We start from the raw sequence: 12,160 nt of genomic DNA, 5'->3' as shown, positions 1-12,160 counted from the left end.
TCAAGTATGAATGAAGTATATCTTTTATCATAAAAATCTCTTTGAAATCATAAAATGACGAAACAACCCCTTCTATACGTAGCCTGTTCACAATGCATTGAAGAAATGAGGCAAGCCCAAAATAGGGAAGAATAAGGGCATAGATGTAAATCGAAAAGTTGCAGGGTGGCATCTCTTTTTTAAATAAAGAGTAAAGATAAAGGGATATGGACGAGATTTTCTTTAAAAATAAAAAAGGGGAAAAGATAAAGACGTGGAACTGAAATGAAACCGCCCCGTCACAAGAAGGGAAGATGGGCATATTGGTCAGTATAAATAGATAGATTTTGGTTTGTTTTGACTTTGAACCGTTGGATAAAGGATTAGTAAAAGGATTAGTGGGGCGATTTGGTCAACAACTGGAGAGATTGGTGCTGGTAGTGTGAGGGTGAGGGAGGGTGAGGGATGAGAGTGGATTTATCCAACGGCTGATAATGGATTTGGCTTTGCTTAGTTAAAAAATTCGTCCAACCTCCCTCTACCCTTACCTACCAAACTAGTCAATCTCTCTCTTCGCTTTCTATCTGATCTCAGTTCTCAGTTGGTACATCCATTTTTTTTTTCCTTTTTTTGTAGAATTAATTGAGACAAATACATCATGGAATTAATTATTAGAGACATTATGTCTAATATAGTCATGACAAGTAATCTTTTGCAGTAATAGAGGGGAGAAATTGTGATTAACAAATTCAGAGTGATATAACCACCGCGAATATGGTTGGAGAAATATATAACCAATTCATTTAGAGAATATTCTTCTACTCATTATCCTTACATCACACCTCACACATAATTTTTAATAATTTTATTATATACAATCATTTTTACATATTTTTTACACACTTAACTAATGTGATGGAACTTAGTATTTATTTTATATTAAAAAAATTTTTGTTATATACAGTAACTTTTGTGTATTCTTTATGCACTTTTTCTGATGTGATTGATCAAAATAATTATTTTATATTAAAAAAATAGACATTAGTGGAGTGAACAAAGAGTATACAAAAGTGATTGTACATAGAGTTTTTTTATTAAAAAAAAGTAATGCAACCAATCACATTAACGGAATGTGCAATGAGTACGCAAAAGTGACAGCACATAGAGTTTTCAAATTTTATTTTATTTTTATTTTTTTCTAGTACTACATGTGTAGTGTCTACATAATGAGCAAAAGAAATTAATTAGTTTATGAAGAATAAAACCAAAAATAATAAAAATAAGTGTAGTGTGCGAGGATATAAATAGCAAAACTCATCATCAAAAAATGAAGCCAGTTTGAGGGGGGTGAGAGCCCCTCCCTTCCTCCCTTCCCAGTGGCTATTTTTATGTGTTTGTTTTATTTTGTGTTTTTTTTTTTTTTTTAACGTCAAATAAGGGAGAAATGCTAATATGATATTTTCTAGCTACCAATAGACTACACGCACCCTACCAAAGGGTTCTTCAGCTGCAGATCTTCCAGTTTGCTGAATGCGGCGGTAGGAGGAATAGAGCGTAGCACGCACGCGTGGGTTGAAAATGAGTGCGTGACTTCCACACGCCACTCATAGGCTTTTTGCAGATGCCACGCACATCTTTTCTAGGGTCAGCGACGTCGGAATTTCAAGATCGATCGTTGGGCTGACTCCTAGAGTGGTGCATGTCCTTCACATGCCACTTTCAGCCCTTTGCCCAGTGTTTTTGTTTAGTCCAATGTTTTATTTTGTTTGTAGTTTTTTTTTTTTTTAGTTTTTGTTATGCAGTTTCTGTTCTGTCTTAGTTAAAAATAAAAAGAAATTGGCTATTAAATTTGGTATCCATAGAAGTAGAGTACCTTGCCTTCTTTGGAGGACATAGGGTTACCTTACCTCCTTTGGAAGGAGGGTGATAGTACATCGCCTCATTTGGAGGAAGAAGGGTGATAGTACCTTGCCTCATTTGAAGGCGGGGGATCGTTTATTTTTGCTTTTACAAAGTATTTTTATTTTGACATTTTTCAGGAGAGAGTTTATAGAAATTAAGATAATGTCCGTCACAAAGAAATTTGTGGACGGATGAGCCCCTAACAAATGAGTAGTTTGACTGATAATTTGAATTTTTATTATATTGATTAGTCACAGATGTAACTTCAGATTCATTAAATGAAATTAAGTCTGTTTCCATTAAAAAAAAATTGAGATTATAGATGTTGTGTAAAATCTTTTATAAGTTTCAATTAATATTCTTTTAATTTAATATGCTTATCTTTCAATTTAAGATTGTCGCTTTTGTTCGGCAAATCCATCCGCGTTTAACCATCTAAACAAAGGCCCAACAAGAGCCCACTGGATCGTTATGAGCATGAACTCACGGCCGCGTGTGAAGGCTGCCAAAACCATTGCCGAACCGAAAAGATGAAAGTTTGGCATGAATCTTTTTTTGAATGAGAAATGTTTAGTTATATAGAAATTTTATAAAAATAAATTTTAAATTGATATAATATATCAATTTATAAAGAGTAATATTACATACAGTTGTGGAATTGTAAACGTCGCACAATCGCTTTGAAAAAGAGTGGAGTCCACGATTAAAAAGTTAGTTTTTTTTTTTCATGTGGGTCCCATATTAATTCATTTTTTTTAAAGCGACTGCATGCCGCTTGCACAACCACGACTGCAAATATCATTTCTCATTTATAAATTTACAATCACTTTATAATTGTAACACTTTTTTAAAAAAAGAATATTTACAACCATTGCAAGTCCATTATAAAATGACTAAGCATACGATTGAGGCGGAAAATGACAAATTTTGATCCTTTAAAGTTTTTGAAACTTTATTTAACTTTAAAGTTTATGATGCAGTTTAAATAGTGAGTTCAGATAAGATGAGTTGAAATAAAAATTAAAAGTTAAATAAAATATTATAATATTATTTTTTAATATTATTATTATTTTAAGATTTGAAAAAATTAAATTATTTATTGTATTTTGTATAAATATTTAAAAAAGCTAATGAGATAAAATGAAATACTTCTTATATCCAAACAAACCCAAGAAAAAGGATATATTTCCATCCAATGAAATGAAAGTAGAACTAAAACCTAAGTCTAGTCTTATGATTTTATTTGGTATAATAAATTAGAAGTTCCAATATTTGTTTTTGTGAGATTGAGATAATTAGAATTCAATTTGAAAACATAAGTTAGAGAAGAAAATTAGTAATGATACACTTATAATTAGTTTATAATTAATCTTCAATCAATCAATGCAATTATGTCATTTTATCAAAAATAAATTTTATTATTATAAAATTATAGTTGTAAAATAATTAATTAAATCATTTTTTAAAAATTTATAAAGGAAAATAATCATTTGAAACTAAGTTTTAAATAGATAAATTTTATGTAAATCTTTGTAAAAAATTAAATTTTATCTTGAAAATCTTTTATAAAAAATAATTTTTTATTAATAAGACCAACTTTTTAATAAAAAAACTCGTGCGAGATTTATCTATTTGAAGTTTATACATGAGGTTATTTTTTATTTTTAAAAAATAAACTGATTATATTAATTGATAATAACATAATTAGTAAAAAAATTACACACGTAATCTTACTCAATTAGAGGGCTCGGGATGTAGACCATTGGGCGATTCAGAGTAACGACAACAGAAAGCACACTGCAGAGTGCAGGATAATACACGCGGATTTGAACCCGAACAAATGGTATTCCCTAAGTTCTAACGTTGTGGAACGCGAAAACCATGGCGCAGTTTCTGAGCCTTAGCGCACCAAATCCAACCGTCTCATCGTCGACTCGTTCAGGGTTACCTCGTACCCGACACACCTTGTCGACTCGCCACGAGAATACAAGCCGGAGCTGGAGCTCTTTACAAAAGGAACTTCATTGTAACGGCAGAGTTTCTTGCATTTTTTCTGACAGCCGGAAAGAGGTACTTAAGTTTTGTATATTTAATGGAATCTCTTGGCATATTTGATAATGCGAAAGCTTGAAAGATGTTGGTTGTAAGTTCAGTAGGGTTTTGTGAAGTTGTTCATTTCGCTTGGAAATGATTGCCCTGGTCCCGTTTGGGGCTTCTTGAATTGTGGTTTTGAAAAATGGAAAAAAAGTGAGCTATATAAGCCAAAGTGGTTATTTATTTCTCCAATAAAAGAAGTCGAAAAATCAAGCGTTTATTTCACTTGGAAATGAGAACCCTGGTTCCTTTTTGGGATTATTGAAGTGTGATTTTGGAAAAGAGAGACAATTTGAGCTACGTAAACCCAACTGGGTATTTTTTTAAAGCAAAGAAGTCTAAATGGCAAATCCTGATGAGAATTTTGGCCTGCTTTGTAATGTCTGTGCTGGTTCTTGCCTTGTGCGTGAACTGGTTAGAACTTGGATCAAGCCCTATCTAGTGGTTCCCTTGCACACGAACTGCTTGACTCCTTGGATATTGCCCTTCGGGTTTTAAGGCAGTGGATAAAGTTCTAAACATGATATATAATGATCATGATTTTGACATACAAAATAGTGGTCGCCACTCAAATCATCAATTACCCCAACCAACTCCAGAATAATCTCCATCAGTTTTCTCTTGATTGCTCAAAATTTATTTTGGACCTCTTATAACAACTATTAATGGTTTACAATGATTCGAGGGACTCTAATTATAACCTTTTCCAGTCATTTTAGAGTATCAGTCCAGATGCATCTTGGGCTTTTCTTAGGTCATTTCAAATGGTAGAAGAGACGAGTTAATAATACTATGTGACATTGGACACTCAGTTGGACACGGGCCATGATGAGCACATCAGGGATTTGAGTGGGAGAGGTTGTAATGTCATACTAAGTCTCACATTGAGTAGGAGAAGTATGATAGAAGATAATGAGTATGATAAAGGTGCATTGAGTGTCAATTCATACATTGGTTCTTTACTAGGTGCAATTGGGATTATAATGATTCAAGGTGCTCCAATTGTAAGCTCAAATATTCCTTTGGAAGTATGAGCCCAGTTTAATTTTTCCTTAGGTTGTTACACAAAATATGGTTTTAGATAGGATTGAACGGTCAACATGTAGCCAACCCAAAGTAGTTGGAACGAGGTTTCTTTGGTTTTGTCAAAGATCAGTACTTTTTCTTTCTTTCTTTTTTTTTTTAATTATTATTTTATTTTTTATGTCGGAGAACCTCTCCAAGGCAGGGCCCTTCGGACCCACCCTTGCAAAGTAAACCCCGGTCCCATGCACCACACACTTGGAAGTTTCCCTACACAGAACTGGTTAAATCGCTAGCTTTTCACCAGGGGGTGTGGCCTCAAGGATTGTTTGCACCCATGAAGTGTTGAACCTTAGACCTCGAGGGGAGAGATACCCCAAGACCAAGGACTTCACCACTTGGGTGGGGTTGTCAAAGATCAGTACATGATGAGGAAGTGGTATTAGATATACATTAAGAGACCATTTGGGTCTCCTGTCATTGTGTAGATCTCATTGGAGCTTGTTCCTTATGATAATGTCTGCATTAAACTGGCTGGTGGTCCATCTCTTGGTGGACAAAAAAGCTTGAGAACTTAAAATTAAGGTTTGTTCTAGGATCAATTTAGCTTTGCTGTATCTATGGTTGCAGGAACAAGCTAGGAAAGCATTAGACAGTGCACTTGGTGGAAAGAGAGATGAATTTGAGCAATGGAACAAGGAAATTAAACGGAGAGAGGAGGTGGGTGGAGCTAGTGATGGTGGTGGAGGTGGTTGGTTTGGATGGGGCAGACGATTTGGTTGGTCCAATGATGACCATTTCTGGCAAGAAGCACGAGCAGCAATTCTTACTGTGTTGGGTATCATAGTAATGGTAAGAAGTTTCCTTCTTCTGCCTTCTAAATTTTTTCAAAATGATGTTTTGTCAAGAATACGAGTATTGAGCATGTACTCACTCTCTCTCTCTCACACTTAATGTTGTTGTATGTTTTCACAGTATCTTATAGTTGCAAAGGGTGAAGTGCTGCTTGCTGTCATCATCAACCCATTGCTGTATGCTTTACGAGGACCAAGAAATGCACTCGCTTTCATAACATCAAGAATCTTGGGAAAGACATCTCCAGATAGTCGTGTTGATTTTGTTACATCAAAGAAGGGTGACTACAGCCAAATCTCTGCTAAAGAGAGAGTTTTGAGAAAATGGGGGAGCCAGTGATAATGTTATTTCATTTTTTACACCAGTTCAGCCCCCCATGCATTTCATGTGTGGCAATTGTTTTGTACACCATGACTTTTGAATTTTGAACAAAGCAAAGTTATTTACCCCTATTATGAGTTTCGTTTTTTGGGTATTCCCTTTTTATCCAATTCGGTCAGTCCTTTCCATCCGAGTTGGTCAGTGGTTATTCTCTCTCTTTTAACATGAGTTTGTTTGGAAGGCCCACTGTTGTGAATCGTGATGGCTCTCATTACATTGATATATGAAGTTCCTCTATAAAATGGCCCAAATACTTGGACCAGTTAGACATTAGCTTCTGTGAGAACAAAACTGGGGGCAATTCAATGAAAATATATCAAATAATTTGTATTTCTCTCAATGACATTTTTGCTTTATAAAGGGAGTTCTATAATACTCCTTTTAAGGCTTTGAAGGCTCCATTTAAACATTTCATTTTTATTTAAGAAAAATACAATGGGCTCGGTTTATGCCATATAGAAGCAAATTCATTTACAGATTCACTGGATTTCAACTGTGCTGTCATTTCAAATTCTTTTCATTCTCAGCTATCCTGTTTCGTGTGATTCCTGCATAATGCATGACAATCTTACGTAGTTAACATGGGAGTTGAACAATATGTCTGTGAAAGACCTAAATAAATTTATTTCCATCCCTTAATTGCCACTGGAAATGAAACTGTAATGGCAATGTAACATATCTGGTTTTCAAAAAAAAAAATTTACCCAATTCATACAATCTCCAAAGAATCTCGCCCTTAATAGGACAATAATTATGCAACAAGGATGCAACACTTATGCCATCACAGCTCAATCCCCATGGTGATAGTGTCCCCCTATGCATGGATTTGGTTGTAGAAAAGGTGCTGTTTATGGTAAAGTTTTATGATGATCTCCTTTTGTATCTGCATCCAGGAATCAGGATTTGATTTCACGTAGTTGCGTGCTTTCTAATCACTCGCTTCTGTAACATTAGCTAATATAAAGGTATAGTAAACTCCAACATATCCTCGCGACCCTCGAGAATCATTCAGGGAAATTGAAGAAAATGAGTCTGTACAATGTTCTGCTGATATATATTTTATAGAAATATGGAAATGCATGGCAGAGTTGATCTGGCAGACATTATTTATGTCATGAATTGCTGCAGCAATGCTGGAGCAAATTCATGAATGTACCCCAAAACTTAATCATTCTGAGGACTCAGCCACTCTTTGGAAGGTTTGCACGAGCAGGTGTGGACCCCTGACCATCATTTCAATCAACCGAAAACCATGCTTACTCCATCAATTGGTACAGAATTTAATGGCGCTCATGTGGGCCTTCACCAGGCGTTTGTTGCACACTACAATGTGGATATTATATTATCAATTGAAATTAGTGCAATGATCATGTAATTTTCAAACACGTGATTTTTAAAAATATCACCTCAATTATGCTTTGGAACTATTTTAAATTGAAAATTTTATATTTACTAGCTTATTGATGCAAGGAATTATTCGTATGTGTTACGAAAAGATGAGTGATGAAAGAAGAGAGAAAAATACGTGGCATGCAATTGTATTATAATGAGATTATAGATGTCATATAACATCTTACAAAATAGTATATAAAAAAATTCTATTTACAAAACTCTTTTTTAGCATATATAACACATTGCTGATTTGAAAGTTTTTTACATGAGCTATAACGTTAAAAAATGATTAATATTTTAATTTTTTAAATTTATAATGGATCCTATAATAAATAATGTGACAACACATCCGCTTGTATGTAGCTTATAAATTTAGCGCGCGTGTATATATATATATAACTTCTCTTTTTAAAAGGAATACAAAAAAGAACTTGATAAAATAGTTTTTCTATTTATAGACCATGCACGCATTATATTCTCATTTAAGAAGATTTAATAACTTGAGATTCAAATTTGAATCCTTTTAAGCTTTGAGATTCAAATTTGTACAATTCATTACTATATTAGGTGAGGAGGACAGCAGGATCAGAAGTAGGCACTACAAACAACCATCTGCATCACAAACCAGATTTCTCCCTTGGAAGGTTAAAAAGGAAGTATGAGTTGAGGCATGTTCCAAATTATAAATTTTTTAATAATAAATTATATTTACAATCATAAAATGTATAAATATCATATAATTTTTTTAAAAAATAAATAAATATGAAATATATATAAAAAATTAATTTTTAATAATAAATTTTATTATTTTTTAAAACAATTAAATGATGATTATGAACTCTATAACTATACTAATTTCATGATAATAATACCCACTTACCCAAAATAATAATTATAATCATATAAAAAAATCCCAAGTAGCCTAAATGAGCCGTGAGGGAAAGGGTCAAAGGGGCATCTTCAGTCCATCCAATCCCCAATCCTAGGCTAGGCTGTCTCATCTCTTTATGTCTGAGTGTGTGGAATTTAACTAATTGAAAAGCTCTCCTCGAATCTTGGTCTTCGTGGAACCTTGTGCAGGAGTGACCCTCACGATCTCTCCCACCTCTCTCTGTCTCTCTCTCTCGCACACGTATTTTTTTCACTGAGAAAGTTCGGAATTTCGGATCACCACATGACCATTTCCTTCTCTGCCTCAACTTTCCCGAATAGTTTCTCTCTCCCTTCACCTTCTTTTTCTTGGCTTCTTTTCTTGCTACAAGGGTTATCCTGTTGTGGGTTTTATTTTTTATTTTTTATTTTTTGCAACTGACCTTTCTGGGATTCTCTGACCCAACCAACCTTCTAAACAGTTATCATTATTATCCATTTTCTATTGGGGTTCCCTATTTTTTTTTTTTTTTGGTTTTCATTAGAGATTTTTCCTAGTGGGATTTTGTTTGGCTTTCACTTTGTGTTTTCTAGCTTTGTAAGCATTTTCGTTATGTTTTGAGTTGCTCTTTCATTTGGCGACTCTCGTCCCTGTGCCATTTTGTTCTTTTTGTCACTGTTTATGGGTTGTTAATGTCTTTAGCCGCCGAAGCGGTTTCAAGTTCCAAAAGCATGGGTTATGACGAGAAAAGCAACGAGGGTGAGGAAAACAGTGAAGCTTCAAAAACAAAGATAACTGGAAAAGCGGCTACAGATGAAGGAAATACTGTCGAATCCGCAGAGCTGGTACGGAAAATGAGTGAGAGTTCTATTTATGCAACTGAGGATGAGGAAGATGAGGAAGGAAAGAAGATAGAGTTGGGTCCTCAATACACTCTGAAGGAACAAATCGAAAAGGATAAGGTTTATTTCTGCATGCATTTACATGAATTAAATACTCCTTTATTTTAGCCTTTTAATTATAAATTGTGTATAAGCCTTCTCATTGTTTCGTGGTCATACAGGATGACGAGAGCTTGAGGAGATGGAAGGAACAACTTCTTGGGAGTGTAGACTTCAATTCTGTTGGAGGTAATCATTTTGTTTTTCTCCAAATTGCCTGCCTTGAACCACACGGGAACTTTGTGTGGTTGCAATAAAAATGGAGTGAGAAAAATACAAATTTGGAGTTTTTTCATTATTGTGAGGTCCCAATTTTTTTTTGTCTTTTCCTCTTTCTTTTTCCCCCTTCAAACCAGAATTCATAACTTACCCATAAGCTCTAAGTTAATAGAGATCAACCCAGAGAAGAGTGGGAAATAATACAAGATTTCCAGAATGGTACAGAATCTCGAGACAATTTTTTGCTTCCGAATCTGTAGTTTCTTCCTCAATGTCCAACAATTAGGACGTTGTTTTTTATGAATCCTGAGTGCATGTGTGTCAGTGAGAAACGTTATACATTGACTAAACGAACGTTTCTAGTTTGTTTGTGATTGACGTTTTTTTTGGCTTTTTTATTTTTATTTTTATTTTTGGTTTTTGCTTTGTTTTTTTATTTTTTTCTGTTGATATAGAGACTCTAGAGCCAGATGTTAAGATCCTGAGCCTTGCTATTAAGTCGACTGGTAGACCTGATATCATTCTTCCGATTCCCGAGAGTGGGAAACCCAAGGGTTTGTGGTTTACTTTGAAAGAAGGAAGCCAGTACAGCCTGCAGTTCACCTTCCAGGTCAGCAATAACATCGTTTCGGGTCTCAGATACACTAACACTGTGTGGAAAGCTGGTCTGAAGGGTAATTCTCTCTACTCTTCTCTCTCTTCCCCACAAGTAATTGGACTTTGTGCTAATAATTGGTACTTATAATCACTGGATTCAACTTGTTCTGTGTTTTGAAATTCTTGCTCCAGTGGACAGCGCAAAAGAAATGATTGGAACCTTCAGTCCTCAGGCAGAGCCTTACACACATGAGATGCATGAAGAGACTACACCATCAGGAATGTTTGCCAGAGGGTCGTACTCTGCTAGAAGTAAGGTTGGTTCAACCAAATAATGTTCAATGGTGCCTTTTACCTTTGGTTATTCTGTGAAATTATCTGTGAGAATTCTGCTATAAAAGTGGTTTACTTTTTGGCCTATACGAATTTGTTTACTCCAAATTAGTGCTCGAGAAAAGAATGAAGGTTTTGACTGCATCATAAATATACATGTGAAATTCGAAATTGTGGGCCATCCAGTGTTGGAAAATTGAACACCATGGACCACTTTTCTTACTCAGTTGGGCTTGTCTCTCTGATATCCTTCATATCCTTTTTCTTTTCCTTCTCTGTTTTCAGTTTGTTGACGATGATGACAAGTGCTACTTGGAGATCAATTACACATTCGATATCCGCAAGGAATGGCAGGGAGCTTAAACTGAGAACTCTTGTCTCAGTGTTATTGCTTGTTACCTGTTAATTTGGTAGGCAATTTGTTAATAAAGTTGAGCTTTTGAGGGCAATGTCTCTTGTCTCTATCTCCTTCTCTCCCCCTCCTGGTCTTTTAAATTGTCATTAGTTCGGGTTATGTTAAGCTTTTATTCATGTACTTGTTAACAATTCCTCATTAGGGGGCTTTTGGATTTCAAATTGCAGAAAAGGCTATCTCATAGTTGTACTTTTTTTGTTATTTCTTTATTCTCTGTGAATTCCCAGCTGCTAAAGTTCGCCAAAGCACGTAACTTTTTCCTTTCTTCTTTGTCCTGTTATTTTCATCTTGATTGCAGTCTTGTTATCTCACCTGGGACTTTGATCATTGTCTTTGTGCTTTGATAATAATAATAAAAAAGTAATAATCATTGATATCTTAGCCAAAAAAAAAAAAAAAAGAATGAATAAGATAATCGGATTCGAATAATGACTTTTGAAATGAGATTTAAGACTTCTTATCTCCGTAACAGAGGATGCCAAGCTTTTAGTTTTGAATTAGACAGCGAGTGTGAAAACATAGGACAAACGCAGCCCCTGATGCAATGAAGAGAAGGTAGGAGGACCACAGCAGCTGCCAGCTGGTACCATGTGGACGATTTTAAGCTTGATATCTACTGATCACGTGACTGTAGGAGATGTGATTACAAAGTAATAATGGCGTGACCTCCTGTATCCTACGAGAAATGATCTGTAAAAGTCAAAAATTATATTTAAACTCTTGTAAAAAGTATTTCCCCCTTTAGAAAATGTACAAAAAAATTATTTTATATTAATAAGACTTACTTTTTAGTAAAAAAATTTTTTATATAAAATTTATCTATTTAAAACTTATAATTAATACTACTAGACTTTTTAAAATTTACTTGACAAAAAATATCATTTACTATATTTTCAATGACTCATTATGTTCTTTTATTAGAGGCAAACTGTGTTCCAACTCGATCGGAAAATATTTTCTTTCCTAATTATATTAAAGTAATTTTAAATTAATCCAAAAGTTAAAATTACGTGGTCTGATTGGCATAACTGTCAGCTTCCAAAATAAAAGTCGAATTTTGAAACCCCCTCCTCCACATGTATAAAATAAAATATAAAATAAAAAAACTTACCTAAGAGCTTTTTATGTACCAGTCTAACTGCCGTTACAGAGTTCTTT

The 12,160-nt window shown here is 34.4% G+C and overlaps 2 protein-coding genes across 3 annotated transcripts; both read left to right on the top strand.

The window, feature by feature from the left end:
- Positions 1-3,661: 3,661 nt before the first annotated feature.
- Positions 3,662-6,305, top strand: LOC122275605. Its single transcript, XM_043084728.1, has 3 exons — positions 3,662-3,951; positions 5,629-5,850; positions 5,974-6,305. The coding sequence occupies exons 1-3, from the start codon at positions 3,763-3,765 to the stop codon at positions 6,190-6,192; spliced, it is 630 nt and encodes a 209-aa protein (XP_042940662.1). The 5' UTR covers positions 3,662-3,762; the 3' UTR covers positions 6,193-6,305.
- Positions 6,306-8,605: 2,300 nt separating this feature from the next.
- Positions 8,606-11,191, top strand: LOC122275603 (rho GDP-dissociation inhibitor 1-like). Of its 2 annotated transcripts, none has more exons than XM_043084726.1 (5): positions 8,606-9,459; positions 9,561-9,627; positions 10,113-10,331; positions 10,447-10,566; positions 10,873-11,191. In XM_043084726.1, exons 1-5 carry the CDS (start codon positions 9,190-9,192, stop codon positions 10,878-10,880), a joined length of 684 nt encoding a protein of 227 aa, XP_042940660.1. In that variant the 5' UTR covers positions 8,606-9,189; the 3' UTR covers positions 10,881-11,191. The 2 variants fall into 2 exon arrangements, with proteins under 2 accessions (XP_042940660.1, XP_042940659.1); XM_043084725.1 differs by having other exon boundaries at positions 8,610-9,459; positions 10,447-10,571.
- Positions 11,192-12,160: the final 969 nt, after the last annotated feature.

Source organism: Carya illinoinensis, chromosome 9 (assembly GCF_018687715.1).
Source record: "Carya illinoinensis cultivar Pawnee chromosome 9, C.illinoinensisPawnee_v1, whole genome shotgun sequence".
Taxonomy (NCBI): Eukaryota; Viridiplantae; Streptophyta; class Magnoliopsida; order Fagales; family Juglandaceae; genus Carya; species Carya illinoinensis.
Note: the sequence above shows the minus strand (reverse complement) of the source record. Positions and strands in the feature narration are given on the sequence as shown.